At 38.8% G+C, this 19,796-nt stretch overlaps 1 protein-coding gene across 1 annotated transcript in view; it reads right to left on the bottom strand.

The window, feature by feature from the left end:
• The window catches only part of LOC122815754 (26S proteasome regulatory subunit 7), a 583,850-nt gene extending 564,288 nt beyond the window's left edge, over nucleotides 1-19,562 (bottom strand). Inside the window, exons 1-2 of the mRNA XM_044088516.1 lie at nucleotides 19,365-19,562; nucleotides 4,664-4,701 (exon numbers count right to left, since the gene is read on the bottom strand). Coding sequence (XP_043944451.1) covers nucleotides 4,664-4,701; nucleotides 19,365-19,434 — 108 coding nt within the window. The 5' untranslated portion in view covers nucleotides 19,435-19,562. The remainder of the gene's footprint in view (nucleotides 1-4,663; nucleotides 4,702-19,364) is intronic.
• Between the last annotated feature and the right edge of the window lie 234 nt (nucleotides 19,563-19,796).

Genomic DNA, 19,796 nt, shown 5'->3' with positions numbered 1-19,796 from the left:
ACAGGATAGATGGCCATCGGAATTGGGCAGTTTCCTGCCACACTTATCACATTGTTTGAAACCTGTAGTGCCCTTTTTATCGGTCATAATTACTCTACCCGAACAACAATAAACCAACAGTAATGAAAAACAGGAATTTAACAATAAAGAGAAATACTGTCAACGATAGTCACACACGCACATACACACACATAAAGAAGGGAAACATTTTTTTTAAATAACGGTAAAGGAAGAAAAATACCCAAAAGAATAAGGAAAGGAAAACAGAATACCAACAATGGTATATCTAAATTACCAAAAGGTAAGGGAAAGGGAGGGGCCTGTACCAACAATAGTACTAAGAAATACTAGTAAAGGTAAAAGGGAAGAAATTCTTACTCACACCAGTAATAAAATATCACAAAAGTATAAACAACTAAGAATAGAGGAGTTATAAGCAATTATAAAAGAAACAAGGTCAATATTTTGTGAAAAAAGAAAACATTTAGCTTGAGAGCTAGCATGACGCGTCTTAAAACTCTAGGCTGCAAACTAGATCTGAAGAGATTAGGAGAGGGTCACTATGGGTATCCTTAGCTCGAGAGGTTTTTGGCTGGCGTAAGCTTGTTACATCACCTGAGTCGATTCTGAGGACGGAACCAAGACCCATCAGTCATGAATGAAGATTAACAGCATCAGATATAATGATCTGTGTGGTTGCTAAACATTTTTAAATGATAGGTCATAGGAATGTGACCTCTCAAAAGCTATCTGCTTAATGCAAATGCAGTTAACTACTTTATCTTTTTTTTCCCCCCAGTTGTTTCACAGTGAAGTGCACATGTTACTGTATGCACACTTTAACTCAACTACTAGTCATCTACCCCAATGCTGAGGCTGGCCTTCAGAAGGAACCACAAATGCAAGGTTGTGGATTACCCCGTCCCCCCCCCCCCGAAACAACAGGAAGCTCACCCTTTACAGCTTGACTACTCCCTCGAACACTGCAGTTTTTTCCCCAAACACAGGTCAGCGAGAACACAAATGGATGCCCAGTCTCTACACTACTCAAGCATCCCATACCTGATAAATATTAAAATGCAAAAAGGTGAACTGTTATTGGCTACTTCTGGTAGCTTGTTCAGAAGAAAAAAGGAAAAAACACAGTGTCTGTGTCTTTAATAAGTTTGGAAACAAACATCAAAAATCCTAATATTATTATATAGAGAATTATGAACAGGTTGTTGATCATAACTGGTTTATTATTTTTTCAAGACATGGATACCAAGAAATTCACTTTTGAGAGCGAAACTCAAGAGGTGAATCTTCACATATATGTTGAGAACACATAATAAGTGTGTTATGATCTAACCTGATCATAATTCTTTGGAGCTGCATGGAGCTTTATCTGCTCCATGTACTGTATAAAATATTCTGTTATATTAGAAAAAGTCAGGGAAACATAAATATTCTATTATATTAGAAAAAGTCAGGGACACATTAATGGCAGACAGGGCAAGCAGAAACAATTTTTTTTATTCTGCCATTGTCATTTCCTTGTCAGTACTAGCAGGTTTAACTGCCTAGCATGATACCATATCTTAACAAGTGAAGCATGGAGTGATTAACATTTGTTAAGATTGGATTTTGAGCTATAGAAGCACTTAATTGATTTGTCTTTTTCAAGATATCAGTCTAATCACTGCACTCCATACACATCAATAGATATTATAACTAAACCTGTACTTGCTCAATTAATACTCTGTTTCAAGATCATCTACTCTCATCTACTGTTCATAAGGCCATTGCCAAAAATAATTAATACCAAAACTGGAAAATGAGTTTCCTTTTCTCATTATGCATTCAGCTCACAAAACTCAGAATACAGAATGCTGAGAATAAAATTGGCAGATTCATTCTCTTAGCAGAACCCGAGATACACCACTTACATCTGCTAAAAAGTCCAAGTGCATATCAGTGTAATGTAGGGTCAGTTTTCCTTTAAGTACTCTAATTTATAAGGGTCTAAAGTAAGGTCACTACCCCACCCCCAAGAGTGAAATAAACTTTACAAGACAACCCATATGAACTAAGACGCATGCAGGGCAACAATTTTTCTCCATTTAAAACTGCTATAGGTTAGACAGCCTTTTCTAGATTGGGACCTGCTACCTGGTTCCAGCTGCCTACTGACATCAAAAACCTTTAAACCATTAAAAGCTTGACAGCGCATCTCTTTACAGAGTCTTCTTGCAACATCTACCACAACAGTTAGGTAGCTTACCACCCTATATAAAAGATAACAGAATCAAATTAAGAACTTTTTTCAGCCTTATAATGTGTTTTTATATATGTGTATACTTTATATGTGTACCTGTACACATATTTACATACATGATTGTTCTGCACTTTATGTATTTATCTGCTAGTAGTTTTTTCTTTGTACATCTCTCAATCAGTTTTCTAGATTTTCTTAATCTTACCCTTTCTGCATTAGTAAAATTCAGTACATGGTGATAACATTCAGTTACCTGTCCTGTATGTCATACTGTTGATCAGTAAAATCATATTGTATTTGTTGCTGTTTAAGCTCGGGTCATGATTGATAAAAGTCAGTAGACCAGTCAACTTACCCAGGGAAGAAACAGTAGTAATAGTACTTAATAACTAAATAATTAAATATTATAATATATGAAGTGCTGATTAAGCTAAAAAAAATAAGCAGAAGGATAAGCTTGCTATGCACCTTTCTGACAAAAAACTTCACTATAATGAGACTGTTATAGTGAGATTCATACATCAGGGCCCTGTAATTATCAGTGGTGCAGCAGTTAGCGTTGCCACCTCACAGCAAGAGGTTCTACGGTTCGATCATCAGCTGGGGTGCCTTCTGTGCGGAGTCTGCATGTCCTCCCTGTGGTTGCGTGGGTTTCCTCCGGGTGCTCCGATTTCCTCCCACATCAAAAAAGACATGCTGTAGGTGAATTGGTCACTCTAAATTGGCCCTAGGTGTGATTGTGTGCATGTGTGTGCCTTCTGTGGAAGGTTGGGCGCCGGGCTGGCAACTCAGCACTGTAAAACTCCACTGTCAATCATGAGCGGACAGGTGATCCACTGTGGCGACCCCTAACCGGGAAAAAGCCGAAAGAAGAAGAAGACACTACCACACAGACAGCAGCCATCACAGAACTGCACTGAAGAAAATATTTGACTGCAATGCTAGAGTGTATAGTGACATGTGACAGACTGAATTACCTAACAGCTTTTAAAGCTGTTGCTCAGTGACAGCTGCACTTTGCTTTTGGTCAGTGTCTGTGTAGCAGCACCAGCTGTGTTACAGCTGTATAACATTTCAAGCTCCCACACATTTTTCTGTTTAACTAGTAGTAAATTATGCCAACCAAAATTCCCCAAGTATTAGAAAGAATTACGATCCTATGACTGATCACACCTCTGTTACACTACTCATTTTCAAAATGGACTCTAGTTCACTGGTCAAACTTCATTCCCAAGGTGAATTTCTTGGAATGCATTTGTCAAATAACAAACTGGTTATGAACCGTAACTCAATCAAAATCCTGTTTACCAATATTATAATATGAAATCCACACTTCAGCACTTTTCTAAGTTCTTCATTCCGGTGCTACAGTATACACATATTATCTAACTATACAGAAATACAAGGACTTGTTGTCAAACTGCACTAGATTACAGATTTTTAAAGAATACTGATGACTGGCATCTCAAACTATCATATAATGTAGCAGACAGTATCCTAACCATTTTCAGTTCCTTCACCTTTCCAATGAGGAGGCACTTAAAAGGTCTCTGATTCAGTAGATGGTGAAGCAGGTCACTTTCAGGATACTTGATATTTGCTGAAGTTAAGTGCTTAAATAACCAGGTAAACCCAGTACACTCAAGCACCTTTTTCATAAATGGCCTAGGTACACCATCTGCTTAACTGGACTTGCTCAGAAATATACAACAGTCAAGTAGAGACTAGACTAAATGAACCAAACCAATTACCAATGAAGCATTGCAAAGTTTTTATCTGTTCTGGCAGTATAGTGCTTTTCTTGGAAGTTACAGCTGTTCTACTAGTTTGGCAGAGTGGATTAAGGCTATCAGCTGTAATAGGCTTCATTCTATAGTACCAGGTCCATCTGCCTCAGTGTTTATTTGCTTCTTCTTTGACTCTTACCTAGTTCAGTTTGTCATAGAGTGCTCCTGGTTTATGCCTTAAAAATTCTGCAGAAAACAGTACTGCTGTTTCTGACAGCATCTGATTTTTTCTCTTTCTTTGCCAAGTTGAAACCAAATGCAAATGCTTTAAGTACTGTCACACTTGCAAAACAAGTTATTAAATCACACACGTGTCATGTGCAAAAATTTAAGCACAAAACGGCAGCAAAGAGTCAGGTTACTTGCCCATTCCAAAAGGTTCACCTTCTAATATTAAAATATATTTTCACAATGCAAGACACATTCCCAGTGACCGCTATTCTTGCTTTGCTGGTCAGCTAAACATAATTTTCAAAATTGCAGCAGCTGTTCATGCACTATTTGGCATTCAATGTGCCTCAATCCTAGTCTTCTGCTCCTAATTCAGCTCCATTACAAAATCTTGAATGACTTCATTATTGATAAATTAATAAAATGCAGATTAACAGTAAATACTTACATAGGTTTTCAAAAGAGCAATATCACCTTCATCCAGTGCTACAAATGAAAAGAAACAGAATATAGTGTAAGGATTTAAAACAGACAACTAACATACAAACATAAGAATAAAACATTTAGCATGTAGAGTAATACAGTAGCATGGTACTATAACCACAGTCAGGACACAGCAAGTTTAATGTTAAAAATGAACATCTGCATCTGAATGCAATCTGGAAGCATGGTTATTTAGCCCAAGGTGTGCAACACAAATTTTGTTATAATTATTTTTAAAGTTGCAGATACACAGAAGCTCAAAATAATGATGTGGTAAAATATTTCATACAATGACTTAAAAAGGGAAAGTCTTCCATCACATTGTTTTGTGGGATTGGTACGTCTCACAGAAAGTGGACTGGTCAAAATTGAACATAATGCTCCCTTTGGCATGTATCTGTCCAGACACATGCAACAACTGGAATCCCCACACAGACACCTTACTAAACAGATGCAAGGCCTAAACATGTCCTATATGGACCAACTCAAAGTCCTTCCACTATACTTGGTATCCAACAGACTGCTAAGAGGTGACCCGTGTCTGCCATACAAGGCATCATTCAACCCACTACTGATGAAGTTACTACACATCAGCTAGTCAAATAGCATCAGAAATACTTGGTCTAGGGATCTAAACCTCTTCTGTAACATCCACAGAACAGTTTGGAGTGACAGGTATACCTCGCAGAAGATACCACTACTCTGGAACAGAATTCCCAGCCACATAAAACAAAGTAAATCCCTTGCCCATATTCAAGTGCAGTTTGGATCTATGGATGGGAAACAGAAAATTTACCCCAAGACTGCCCCTGTATTACTTATGGACAGAGGCAGCACCTAAACGCTTTATCCATAACATCGGTCCCCTTATATTATCTATAGTATGATACAGTTAATATACAATTATTGACCATGGGATTGGTATGGCAAATCTCTAACAAAATGGGGTAAGTTAATTTGAATACAAAAATGGAAACTGGATTGTCTTAAAATGGCCCACAAGGGCAGCTAACCTACTACTTATCTATGTACCTATGAACCTATAAGATGAATTCATACAAGTCCAAAGAAGTGTCATTTGGAATTATATGGAGAAAAAACACTAAAAGTTTCAAAGGCCATGGCCACTGAAAGCACACCATTTTCTTTTCTTCTAAGCAGTGACTAAGTGAATACATGACACTTTGTAGTACTTTTAATGGTAACCATTTGAAATGTAAGGACTAGCTAGAGCGAGGCCTGAAATACAGAAACTGAATGGCTGAAAGAACAGGCTTACATATACTAAGTCCTAGGTGCTGTTTTTCAGAATGTTAACTTTTCTCCGAGGTATGGCAATCTCAGAGTTGGTATATATAAGGTCGGGGGGGGGGGGTGGCTGCTCGCCCTACAAAAAGAAGTTTAAAGAAAAGAGCGTTTTTTGAGATTCAGTCTTTTTTCTGGCACTCAGCAATTTAAGTGCCAACATTTCAATAGGGAGCCAGTGTACATTTGTCCATAGTCAAAACACTTGTTGATCCAGTCCTATCTTAAGGGCAACAGACTACTGTGGGATATAATTTGACTCTATGTGTTGCATATCATTTAGCTTCAAGATATTAATTTACAAAAACATAATACAAATATGTTGTAGTATGGGACAGATGAAACTACACTGGCTGAATAATAATCCAAATGTTAACACAAGTGAAAAGAAGCATTTTCAAATCTTATAGCAATAATGTGTAAAATAAGCTTGGGCTTTTCCCATAAAGTTATCTGTGTAGTTTATTTATAAAGGAGATGTCTTGAGCACAGCGATTTATATCTCACATGTCACTACATGACAACAAAACAGTAGGAGTAAATTACACATGAAAAAATGAGAACTATGGAACCACTACATGCAGAGGAGGAACGATGTTTAAAAGAAGACAGGAACTGAATGAGCTATGTAATGGTTGACTGACAATGACTGGATATCTTAAAAGTGATGTATAATGTTTGTAGCTACAATTGTGTTGGTACTATTTGTAAGATATAATGTTTACAACTGAGACTGTGCAACTATAATTTATTTTCATTTATATAAATGTAAGACTATTAAACTGTCATGTGTGACACAAAGATGTTTAAAAAAAAAAAAAAGACAGAACAGTGTCAAGGTTTGTCAACATGCACCACAGAGCATTACAAGTACTCTAATTCTAAAAAGGAAGCCAATCTGGTTGTCCCCTGCCATAAACCAACTGTACAACAGAAGGAAGAAACTGTTGCAAAAGAGAGTAAAATCCCATGAGTGGAGGAGCTCCCTGGTCAGCCTCAGTAAGAAGCTGAGATCCCTTATAAGATCCTCGAAAGCTAGCTATGAAAACAAAATCGCCACTAAATCCAAGGACAACCACAAAGCATTCTATAGCTATGTCAAGAATCTAGATGGCAACACCCAGATCTGCTCTGAGTTACAACACAAAGGCACGAAAATTATACAACCAACTGATATTGCCAACATCCTGGCAGATAGGTTCAATGCTAACTTTACTCCCATCTCACCCCCTAAAGGGCCCATATCTATACAGGAAGAATGCAGAGTCCCTGTAATCACAACTATGCAGGTAAAAGCTGCACTCTCTAAAGCCAAAAACACAGCATCCATGGGACCGGACAACATCCCAGGCTGCGTTTTCCATGAACTTCAGAACGAACTGCCTCCCCACTTAAGCACCATGTTCAATAATAGCCTCGCATCAGGCTTTGTGCCCACTGAATGGTGCACAGCAACAGTTATCCCACTCCACAAAGTGGGAGCAACCACTGATCCCGGGAACTATCGACCTATTAGCCTGATGAGCCTGGTCTGCAAGGTCATGGAACGTATCACCATGGAACTAATAAACAAAGACATTGGTAACCTCCAAACTCTGGATCCCACCCAGTTCGGGTTTGTGAAAAGCAAATCATGCCTCCTGAACCTGATCGACTTCTTTGAGGCAGTCACCAAAGCCGTGGATGAGGGTAAGGTTGTTCACACAGCCTATCTTGACCTCGCCAAGGCTTTTGACACCATCCTCCATTCTGGAATTATAGCTAAAATCACTAAACCTGGTATAAATCCCTACGTCACAAGATGGGTTGCCAACTGGCTCACTGACAGAACCCACACTGTAAAAGTTGCAGACTCCAAATCTGACCTCAAAGCAGTGACAAGTGGAGTACCACAGGGTTCCGTCCTGGGACCTCTCCTGTTTGGTATCTACTTCTTTGAAGAACAGGCTAACACAGAAGGCCTCTGGCTAACGAAGTTCGCAGATGACAGCAAACTAGGAGCCATAGTCAAGTCCCCAAATGATGTGGACATCCTACAGAAGGGCCTCACTGAGACAGATGCCTGGTGTCAGAGCCATGGCCTCAAGCTCAATGCCAAAAAGTGCAGTGTCATCCCCTTTGGTAAAAACTCTGTACCCATGAACTACCACATAGGCAGCAATCTACTTAACACCGAATGCATGATAAGAGACCTTGGGACCCAGGTGGACAGTAGTCTCTCCTTTGATAGTCACATCGCCACAGTAGTCAGGAAGTCTTTCTACATGGCACACCTCATCATAAAAGGGTTCTCATCCAGGGAAAAAAGAGGTCATTGTTCCCCTCTACTCGTCACTCATTAGACCCATTATAGGGTACAACTCCCCTTTTAGAATGTAACTCACAAGACATCTGCAGCAGCTGGAAAGGCCACAGAAGTACCTCACAAAGAGGATTACTGGCCTCAAACAAATGCCCTACACTGACCACCTTAAAAAACTCCAGCTTTACTCCATAGCATATCGCCTACTCCGAGGTGATCTCTGCCTAACATATAAAGCTATGTCAAACCCAGAGCTGCTGGACATGCTATACCTAAAGAAATCCCAATCCCTCCGAGCTACATGCTCTAGGGACCTAAACCTTGTCACCACAATAAACAGGACACGCTGGAGGGATAGATTCCTGTCCCAGAGACTTCCTATACTCTGGAACAAGCTACCCATCTATGTCAAGCAAAGTTCTTCATTAGCACTCTTCAAGAAAAATCTTGATGAGTGGATGGGAAATAGGAAATACACCATGGGGATCACTTCTGTGTCTCTGCTGGACAGTGGCAGAGGAAAATAACTTTCTTGGGTGGCGTAAGCTATGGAACCTTGCTGGCTAGGCTTACGTAGGCCCTTGGGCCGATAGCTTAGTACCTACCTATGAACCTATGAATTCTTGCATTGTTCTTGCAGCTAGATTCCAAAATGAAATAGCAATATATACTAAGGGTTGCAGATCAAAATAGTGAATGCTCTTGTGAGCAAAAGCTTTCTAGGTTATGAAGAGCAGTGAACACTCTTATGGAGTTTTTGCTGTCAGATTTTGTGTGAAATTGAGCTGCACTTAACCCACTGTTATGCGATCTAAGAGTTGCTGTACAAAATTAGCAAGGGGCGTGGGGGTGCAAGAGGGCAACCCAACCTACAAAAAATTAGTTGTAGTATTGCTTGTTTTCGATCATTTCAGATATGTTATAAAATGATTGATCTTTTTACTCTCGCTCTTTTGAGTGTTTGATATTTCATGAGACATTCATATATATGCATGCAGTGCACTATGCTATTTGTGAAGTTTACAAGTCTTGGACAAGTATGTGGAAAGGTTACTCTGCAATGAATCTAAGAGAAATTCAAAATGAAAGCACCTATATATGACAACATCTAGTAATCTATGTGATTAATATAAGCTGTTACATATAATACAACAAACTACCAAATGGAGGGCAGCGGGTTAGGTTACTAAAGCATGCAATTGTCCTGCAATTTTGCAAAATATTTCTGTACATTTTGATAACATTTTCTGTAAACAGCATCTTCCATGACTGCAGAATTAGGAATGAACAAAGGAGATATGCAGACTTGAAGAGGAAAGAAGGGGAGAGGTGGATAAGGTATTCCGACTGAGGGACATGGGTTTGGCTTAAGGAACTTTAGAGAATGAACAGGTTGTAAGGCGCTCAAAAAGATGGGAAGCTTCTGATGGGAATCATGAAAGCCAGAGAGGGCACTGCACTGGCTAGTCAAGCAGTAGGGTCCAAGAGGGACTGACGTATGAGAAAGAAGGCAAGCAAGAAATAGGATGAGACATAAACGGAATAGAGGAGGAAATGTTGAGGAGTGCAGAACTTCAGCAGACGTACTCAGTACTGCAAGGACAAAACAGAAAGCAAACATAAAAGAGAATGGAGATAGCACTACAATGGATAGCAGGCGGGAAGGTAGGAGGGAGGATGCAGACGAAAGCAATAGGAGAAGTTTATTTAGAGGCTCAAATACATGGTACAGTAAGAATGCAGTCCTGGTATTTTGCCTGGTCTAAATTTTAATTTTTCAGCTGCTTAATTGCATTTGCGTTATAAAACATATTGTGTTTCACCTTTGAAAGTGGCTTGTTACATTACAAGCTTTATTTAGACATCTTATGCATTCAGGTTCATGACTCTTCACAAAGGCTCCTGAAAATTTTAATTTATTTTTTTATTGATAGTGCTATTTGTTTTGCCCCCCCCCCCCACATACACATTTTCTATGACTTTAACTATTTTTATTGTAATTTAATAATTTATGTGTTTCTCAGTGTCTGAACTGCTTTTCCTAATTTACTCTAAAACTCCTAGTTTAAATAAGTAGTCCATTAAACCCAAACATGAGGCTGGATTTTGCTTAAACCATTTCTAAACTATGCACATAGTATAGAAAAGCTTACTCCCCGATCTGTTACAGTTTTGCTAAATTTTACTGTCTGCAAGTACAATTTTAGGAATTTATCCTCTGTTTCTGTCTTCACATCTGTCACCTCCTACTTCTCATATTGGTACTCTCCAGTGCAAACTTTTCCCTTACTCCACAAACTGTGCTCCTTCTTCTACACTTAAGTGTACTTCATTAGTTCCCTCCTGCCTTCAACACATAGTATTCTTCTAGTTACACCACTAATACCTCACTAACAGCACCCTCCAGCGTACACAGTAGTAGTGTCTGTCTATAATCCTCCTAGCATCTCACTCTCCTCACTTTCTTATGAGTGACATCAGACTCCTAAAGTGACCACTACCTGTGGACTTTAAGGTAAAGGGGAACAGGAAGTAGGCTGCCGGACCTTTCTTTTATATCACACACCTAAGGCGAATTTAGAATCCCCAGTTCATTTTACAGCATGCCTTTGGAATGTAGGAGGAAACCACAGCACCAAGAAAAAACCCACACAAACACAGGAAGAACATACAGACTCCACACAGAAAGTAATTCTGCTGAGAATCAAACCAGAGAACCACTTGCAATGAGAAAGCAACTCTACCTGTTGCGCCACTGTACCCTACCTTTATTTTCAAATCCATCGCTACACTCCTTGCTTTTTCCTGTTTTTTTCTGTTCTTTATAACACTGGCTCATTAACTTTAATCCCCCGGTAAGAATGCTCTTCTAACTAAAGCAAATGAATGTCTGCTACACTCTCATCCCACCAAGTCCAGGGATTACTGCACCTTTATAGTTCACACTTATTACCTCACTAAACTACTCCCTGCCATTTGTCCATAAAATTAACACATTCTTACATCACTGCCATGACTGACCATCACTGTTTTACTTTTTTCATGCTACCTACTAACCTAAACCTTTTACTCTATCCTATTTCACCTTTCCACAACACTATGTAGTTAGTACTCGCTAGCCTTTATCTGCCTCTTAGCATAGCAACACTGAAATCTCATCACTCTGTCCATTACTCAATTCCATTAATAGCTAAACTTTCTGTCTTCCTTTGAGGCAAAAGAAAACTACTAAATATTGCAATAAAACTTAAATTATCCAGCAAGCTAAAGATACTTTATCTCTGTGTCACTTCCTTCCCCCACTCTCCTTCTAGGATTATACTGGAATAGTCACCGTAAAACTCCACTGCCAATCATGAGCAGACTGGTGATCTGCTGTGGCGACCCCTAACTGGGAAAAGCCGGAAGAAGAAGAAGATTCACCCTAACATCACCCTACTCCAAGATCCAGAACAGCATTGCCAATACGATAAATTTTGACCTGATAAGCACCTAATATCTGAAATAAATACCCGCAATTCAAAGCACAGACGCAAATAGACCACACTGTAACTCATCAGTCAAAACCAAATGAGAATGGAACTTGTCGAGTGGTGTTTGTCAGTCACAATGGCTCACTTTTGTTTTTTTAAACCTTTTTCCTTATCTCCACGGTTGTGTGACCATGGAGTTGGTACACTGTAAAAGAGTGCAAGGGACAGCTTTCCTCCTGTGACAACACACTTTTTTGTCTTGTTTTTATAGGTTCATAAGTACTAGGCTAGCTGACCTTGTAGGCCATTTTAAACGTAGCCTTTTTCCCTTTTTTGTGCTCAAATTAACCTATACCATTTGGTTGGAGATTGGCCTTACCCATTCCATGGTCAATAATTACATACACCTCTAATGAGAATAACTGGGATCATGCCATAGATAATCTGAGGGGACCCATGCATGAGATAAAGCATCTAGGAGCTGCCTCTGTTATCAGTACTAAAGGGGCAGTCCTGGAGTAAAGTTTCTGTTTCCCATCCATAAATCCAAGTTACACTTGAAAATAGACAGGGATGAACTTAGTTTTATGTGGATGGGGGACTCTTTTGGAGAGTAGCATATTCGTCAGGATAAATCTTTGACAAGTTGTGCTTGTCTAGTTACAACTTTATCAGGGCACAACTTGAGGGATCACACTTTAATATATCGTTACAGACAGTAAATTACACTAACAACTAATTATTTTGTATCTCCACTGCTCAGGGTCAACTTTCAAAATTTTCTAAGCAACTATACTCATACATGCATAGGTAGTGGATTTGCACAATTTGCTGGTCAAAAATTGCCTTTGTTTGGTACCCAACCTCTTCTCAACTCTACTGAATACAGCCCTAATGGATCACTGATGAATTTAACTATAAGTAAAGGGTTCAAACTTTGATTTGTGACTGTTTGTGAAGAAACTATAGCATTCATAAATGTTTTCTCATCTTACTTTCCAAAACATAACTGAGTCATCCTAAGAAACTTCAACATAGATTTAAACATCTCTCATCAGACATAATTTAATTACAAACCATCTGAAAACAACTATACATAAATGATAACAAATAAGTAAGTAAATAAATAAATTAACTGGAGTAGAGCACTAATGCAAGTGAACCTTTGTCAGACTCATCCCAGGAGCACTGAATGGTTAAGTGATTTGTTCAGTGTTACACAGTAGGCAAGCAAAGGCTGAGCAAATCAAACCATGGACTACAGAAAGCAGTTCATTAACAGCTCTCAGTTTTAATGATTATGGATTATGTTAAGAAGAAATATCACTTGTTGTTTCAGGTTCCCTGCTACACTGGATTTTTCCAATCAGATATGCCACTTTTCCATTGTTCTCTTTGCCATCCTCTTAGTGTCTACTGTCACATTACTGCTACCTTGCTACAAAACGTTGCCTGGCAACAGCAAACAAAAATTGTTCATTACAATTACTACTACCTCCTGATACTTCACCTTACTATTTTACCAAGTAACAAAAATGTGTAAATCAAAAGGAACCATATACTGCTAGAATACTTTCAAAACATTTTACCTGCTCTTTTGAAGAAATACATGACAAAATAGACAGACTATATTGGGGTAAGCTGATTTTAGGTCACAGCCGAGACATTCAGTGACAGAAAAAGTGAGTTACTCAGTGCTGTGTACTGTGGCAAACACCATTCAACAAGTTCCACCTCATCTGGTTGTGATTGATGAGTTGCAGTATGCAAGACATGGAGAGGTGTGGAAATCTCTGAACTGTGAATAACAAGCCTTTCATCACACAGAAAAGAGAAAAAAGCTTTTATTTCAATTCTGCTTAAATTTTTAAATTGCACTTACATTAACCTGTGTGGTGTAACTTCTTTGTACTTTTCTACTTTTTTTTCATGTTTTAGCCAAAAATTTTATCTGTTTGCATTTTTAGTTTGTTCTGGGACCTTAGTCTTGGATCTTACTTTACAGATGTGGAAAGAATGTGTTTCTACATTATACTGCACTTTTATCACCACAAGCAAAATTACTTGTAAAAAAAAAAGCTGCTTGTATTTTAAACCCCGTTGAGCCTTAGTATTGTAGTTTCATTCACAGCTGTAACAGAACTGTGAACTACTGACAGATCAGGCCTTATTTAGTCATTTATTACTGCATTTTCCATAAACAGGGTTACTGGCAATTTTCTGCATAGTCTAGTGCCTGAAACTGTAGCAGAATCACTTTAGAGACAGTACTGTTTTTTTCTGCTCCAAGATTTGTGCTTTAGTGCTTCTATAGCTGTTGATATTCCTGTATTAATCCAAGTTTTATATTCTGCTTATCATGTACCTGCTTAAAGTTGTATTCCAGTGACTTTCTGTTCCTCTGTTCTTTGTATCTACCACACCACCAAAACAGACATTAAGCTAAAGTTTCTGAAAGAGCTCTGATATTGTCTTTATTTAATTGGATCCTTTTCTAGCTAGCCTGCTTCTTCCTTGAAATTTTCCCAACTCCCCCACCCTTTTCCTGTTGTGTTTTTATATGGCTATGTCTCTGGAAATCAGATTATCAGATTACCATAAGGATTGGAGGCCAAAGCCCCCCTCTCCCCTCTTTCATTGCTACTGTCTGTAGTACAGGCTATTTAAGTACTCTTCCCACACACTGTTTTCCATAGATCCATGATACTGGGTGCCCCCCCCCCCCAGCAAACCAGTACTCTTGCGCAAATGTTCTTTACTACATACTGCCTCATCAGTAAAACCAGTAAACGTTGAGAACTATTCCAAGGCAAACTACCTTTCATTAAGTGATGATTTTTCAAAATTCAATTCTCCTTCAAACCCTAAGAACACAGCAGCCGACAGTGAATTGCTCTGAGGAACTCTGTTCAAACATGTCAATGATTGCATATAGGCTGCTATATCTACCAGTAGTAAGCCCAGAACTATCCCCTTAAACAAACCTCCCTGGTGGCATACCAAATTAATTGGGATACACAACAAAAAGAAAAAAAATAAGGCAAAAATCAGGAATGGTAATCCTCATTAAGAAAAAACGCTCTTATCAAACTAAATGGGTAACAAAAAGGGCTAATTAGATCAAACAAAGCTAACGCCAATGTTAAATCAGCCTCCCAGATGAAAGATAAGCATAAGGCCTTCTCCAGCTATGTCAGAAACCTCAAGAGCAGCACACATCAATGTGCTGAACTGCTGGTTAATGGTGCCACATTCACTCAGCATGGCAATATAGCGAACCTGTCAAATTAATTTACAACTTTACCCCCCTCACCCCAACTATTCCCGAAGAAACAGCTTCAAACATAACCCCTCCAACTATAACTAGTGAGCATGTACTGGCTGCATGCTCTAAAGCCAAGAACACAGCCTCAATGAACCGCAATAACATCATGGGATAACTACTGAACTGTCTGAAATATCAATTATCATGACCACTGGATCAGTATTTAACTATAATCGTAAATTAGGCTTTGTGCCATGAGAATGGAGATCTGCAGTGATCATCTCTCTTCATAAGGGAGAACCTTCAACACATACTGGAACTACAAATTCATTAGTCTGGCTAGTCTTATTTGCAAAGCCATGGAAAAAATTATCATGGAAATTATCAACAAGGACTTGGGAGACCTCCAGAAACTGGATCCATCCCAGTTTTTTTTTTCTTCAATGTAATGTTATGATTACTGAACCTGGTGGACTGCTTTGAAAAGGTCACTCACTATGGCAATGGATGAAGGGGAAAGTTGCACAAACTGCATACCTGGATCTGGCTAAAACATGTGATACAATACCCTATTGGACATTGTCAAAAAACTTACAGAACTTAGCATAAATTCCCTTTATAACATAGTGGATAACTACCTAATTCCAAGATAGGACCAAAGAAGTTAGGATCTGTAAGGCCACCTCTACAAAGAGGCCTGGCACCAGTGGAGTCCCTCAGGGCTCTGTGCTGGGCCTGCTCTTCTTTGATATCTACTTCTCAGAGTTCAAAGCCAATGTCAAAGGCCTCTGGCTGACCAAGTTCACAGATGACTGTAAACTGAAAGAAGTCACTGAATCCCCCACAAGATGAGAACACCCTTCATGAACATCCAACACAGACAAATGCTTGGTACCAAACCCATGTCTTAAAACTCAATGCCAAGAAATGCATTATAGTATTTATAATGGAAAATCGGCCACCCCAGGTAACCAAGTCATCGATAAAATACTCCTAAATGTTGATTCACTAGTCAGGGATCTTGGAATTTATATTGATAGTAACTTACCCTTCCACCAACATATGTCCAAGGTAGTAAGAAAATCCTTCAATGCTGCTCAACCTGTAAGTAAGAGCAAGGCATCTAGGTCCAGAAGGATCATCGTACCACTGTGCTTGGCCCTCATCAGACTTACCATGGAGTATAATGCCCCCTTTGTTATGTATCTGACCAGAAACATGCAGCAGCTGGAACATTCACTTAGCTTTCTTACAAAAAGAATACAGGGAGTTAACACAATGTCCTGCACTGATTGCCTCAAACCCTGTCTCTTTACTCAGTATCATAAAAGACTTCTGAGAGGTGATCTTTGCTTACCATACAAGGCATCCTGGACCCTGTTTTGATGAACCTTTTACACATCCACAAAACAAACAGCACCAGAATTACTAGATCAAAATATTTAAATTTTGCTTGCGACACAAACAGGAAATGTTGGAGAGACAGATATTTTTGTCAAAGAATTCCCATTCTCTGGAACAGGCTCCCCATCCATGTGACATAAAGCTGCTCCCAAACCTTATTCAGCTGTAGCTTGGACCAATTGATGGACAATCAGAAATTCACTCTGGGTCTGAAGCCTATGTCTCTGATGTACAGAGACAATCAGTAAATCACCCCTACATAAATCATATTTGTGGGTCACATTTGAGTTGTACAGCTAGGCTTATAAGGACACTAGTTGTTGTTAGCCTAAGATATATATATATATATATATATATATATATATATATATATATATATATATATATATACCTATGAACTATGTAATAAACAAAAGCCTGGTACCACTGGACTAGCCATGTCTAAAAACCCTTTATAACTCCTGTAAAAAACAGTTAAACTAAGGAAAATCTAAATAACTTAAAAAAGGGGAATCTTCCTACTTCAGTAACCCCTAAAAATCTGGTCTTCAATTTTTACAAGGTATAAAAAAAAAAAACACAATATCATAATCACTGTCTAGATTTCAGTCTCCCTATAAATAGCGATCCATACTCCTTTGGTGAAGTGCTCAGAAATCAGATTCTCCCTCACTTCTCCAAAAGCGGTATCTATTATGCTCTGAGACACAACTCTGTCTCGACATCTTATTTAAGTCACAAGCAAAATGTAAATCCTTGGATCTAATGATTCCGATGGTGTTCATTTTGCAGATGTGCAAAAGGTCCATCACACCTGGATCCGAGGATGCCTTTTATGTCAGTCATAGATCATCTCTCAGTAACCTGCAGAATACATAGTTCAGAGATAGGACTTTCTGGAGATCTGTATAAGACAATGTGCTTTCACTCTGAATTCTCCTGGTAAGGAACCTTTGTGGGCATTCCAAATGTTGCATATGTCTGGTCAGTTACATGCCAAAGGAGGCATTATACTCAATGATGGGTCTGATAAGGGCAGAATAAAGTGACACTATGACTTCCTTGGACCTGGATGCAATGCCCTTGCTTATAAGTTGGGCAACAGAGAATTACTTTGTTACTACCTTGGCCACATGTTGGTCAAAGGCCACATTACTGTCTACATATGTTCCCAGATCCTTGACTACCAGTTCAACTCTTAGGGGTGTCTTATCAATGGAGTAATTAACCGGGGTGGTAGTTTTCCCAAAAGGCACTATAATACATTTCTTGGCACTGAGTGTTTAATCTATGACTTTGGCACCAGTCATTTGTCTTTGTTTGACCCTCTTGCAAGATGTTTGTGTCATGGGGGAATCTATGATAGCTCCCAATTTGCAGTCATCTGTAAACTTGGACAACCAAAGGCCCCTGACATTAGCCATTACCACCTAGAAGTACATGCCAAAGAGCAGCGGTCCCCGCATGGAGCCCTGAGGTACCCCACCGGTGACCAGTCTCATAGCGGAGGTGGTATTATCAATCCTGACTTCCTGGGTCATATCTGTGAGCCAGCCATCAATCCAGCAAGTTATGAAGGGGTTTATGCCCAATTTGGTGAGTTTGTAAACTATACCCGCGAGAAGTACTTTATCGAATGCCTTAGCCAGATCCATGTATCCAGTATGCACCATTTTCCCCCTCATCCATTGCCTTGGTGACCTTCACAAAAAAGTCTACCAGGTTTAGTAGGCATGACCTTCCCTTGACAAAGCATGACCGGGTTAGGTCCAGTGTCTGAAGGTTGCCTATATCTTTGTTGATCATTTCTATGACAATTCATTTCATGGCTTTGCATATTAGAGTAGTCAAACTAATAGGTCTGTAGTTTCCAGGGTTGGATAACGGTCAACCCTTGTGGAATGGTATAACCATTGTAGTGCTCCACTCTTGTCGTACAAAGGCTGTCTTCAGACTATAGTTGAAAAGTGACTCAAGTGGCCATGAAAGGTCATGTTTCAAGCTATTTAGGAGGCATTCCTGAATACTGTCGGGGCTCACTGAGGCTGTGTTTCTAGCTGTACAGGGGGAACAATTCCCCATACGCTGCTGAGAACTCGGGCTTGGAAGGGGTATTGAATTGTGACAAACTACTGCTTAATAAAATGTATACATTTACAGAATAATACCAATTCTTTTGCAGCAATTTTTTTTGTTTTGTTTTATTGCTGGAGGCGTTTGGTGCCTTTACTATGCCTAAAACTTTATTTTCAAATGCTGATACCTATTATTTGATTACCTAGAATGAAATGATGTGAACATGTTCTCATGTGTATTAATCCCATTCCATTTCGTATTTTTTCTCTCATGTTTGGTTAAAAAGGTCACTTGAGGTCAACCTATCTACTGTTTTTTTTTTTCTTTCTTTTTTACTGAAAAGACTAAATACAAGTGCTGCTACAGCACCATTTTCTGGTTTTATCTAATTCGTTACTCTTAAATGAATCGAAAAACATATTGTATGATCTATAACACAGATCGTACAAAACTAACCCTCAACATATCTAGAGAACTCCGACATCATAGTATTTTTTATCACCGGTATTATCAGAAATTGCCCAAAATATGAGTTTTTCTCTGGATAATATACAATTATACGTAGAATTAGGTAAGAAACGAAGAGCACACGCAAACTGTAACTTAATAGCGTAAGCATCAGATCGTAAGATTGCACTAGTATCTGACACGGCCAACCAAGAACATCAATTAATATAAAATTCAATAATAAATGAATGGGGAAATCTTAACAAAAAACCCGACTATACTGCCCCCCCCCCTTTACACACAACAACAACCATGACTTAAAAGTAAAAGCAACAGTCATTTTTGCCGGCTACACACATCAATACCACGAGGTTTCAATAAAAGACAAATGTACCTCGAATAGGTTTTTCTTCTTTTTCATCTTCTTTTGTTTTTCTCTGATCAGATCCCAGGTAGTCTGTCATATTTTCCAACGTTTATCTGGTGTTATTTTATAATGAACGATTTAAAAATGAAAATAAAATGTTTAAATCAACCAAGCAACTATTACCATAGAATTATACAGCAGGTTTTCGCTCTTCCTGTGATATTGGCAGACACTTCCGGGATTTGCAGCGCTGAAATTGAAGTGGATATATTTTATAATCTAGGGTACCGGCGTTACTGTCTTTGACAGTGTATTTGTATAAGCATGTACAAACTGTCTAGATTTTTGTCTCACGTTTTAGTCTGTCCTTCGAAAAAATTAGGTTTTCTAAGAAATAATAGAATATTGAAGTCACTAAATTGTGACATAATTTTGAATTTCGACTTCATATTCTTCAGA

The sequence above is a fragment of the Protopterus annectens genome, chromosome 11.part0 (genome assembly GCF_019279795.1).
Source record: "Protopterus annectens isolate FY-2018-M chromosome 11.part0, PAN1.0, whole genome shotgun sequence".
In the NCBI taxonomy this organism is placed as follows: domain Eukaryota; kingdom Metazoa; phylum Chordata; order Ceratodontiformes; family Protopteridae; genus Protopterus; species Protopterus annectens.
Note: the sequence above shows the minus strand (reverse complement) of the source record. Positions and strands in the feature narration are given on the sequence as shown.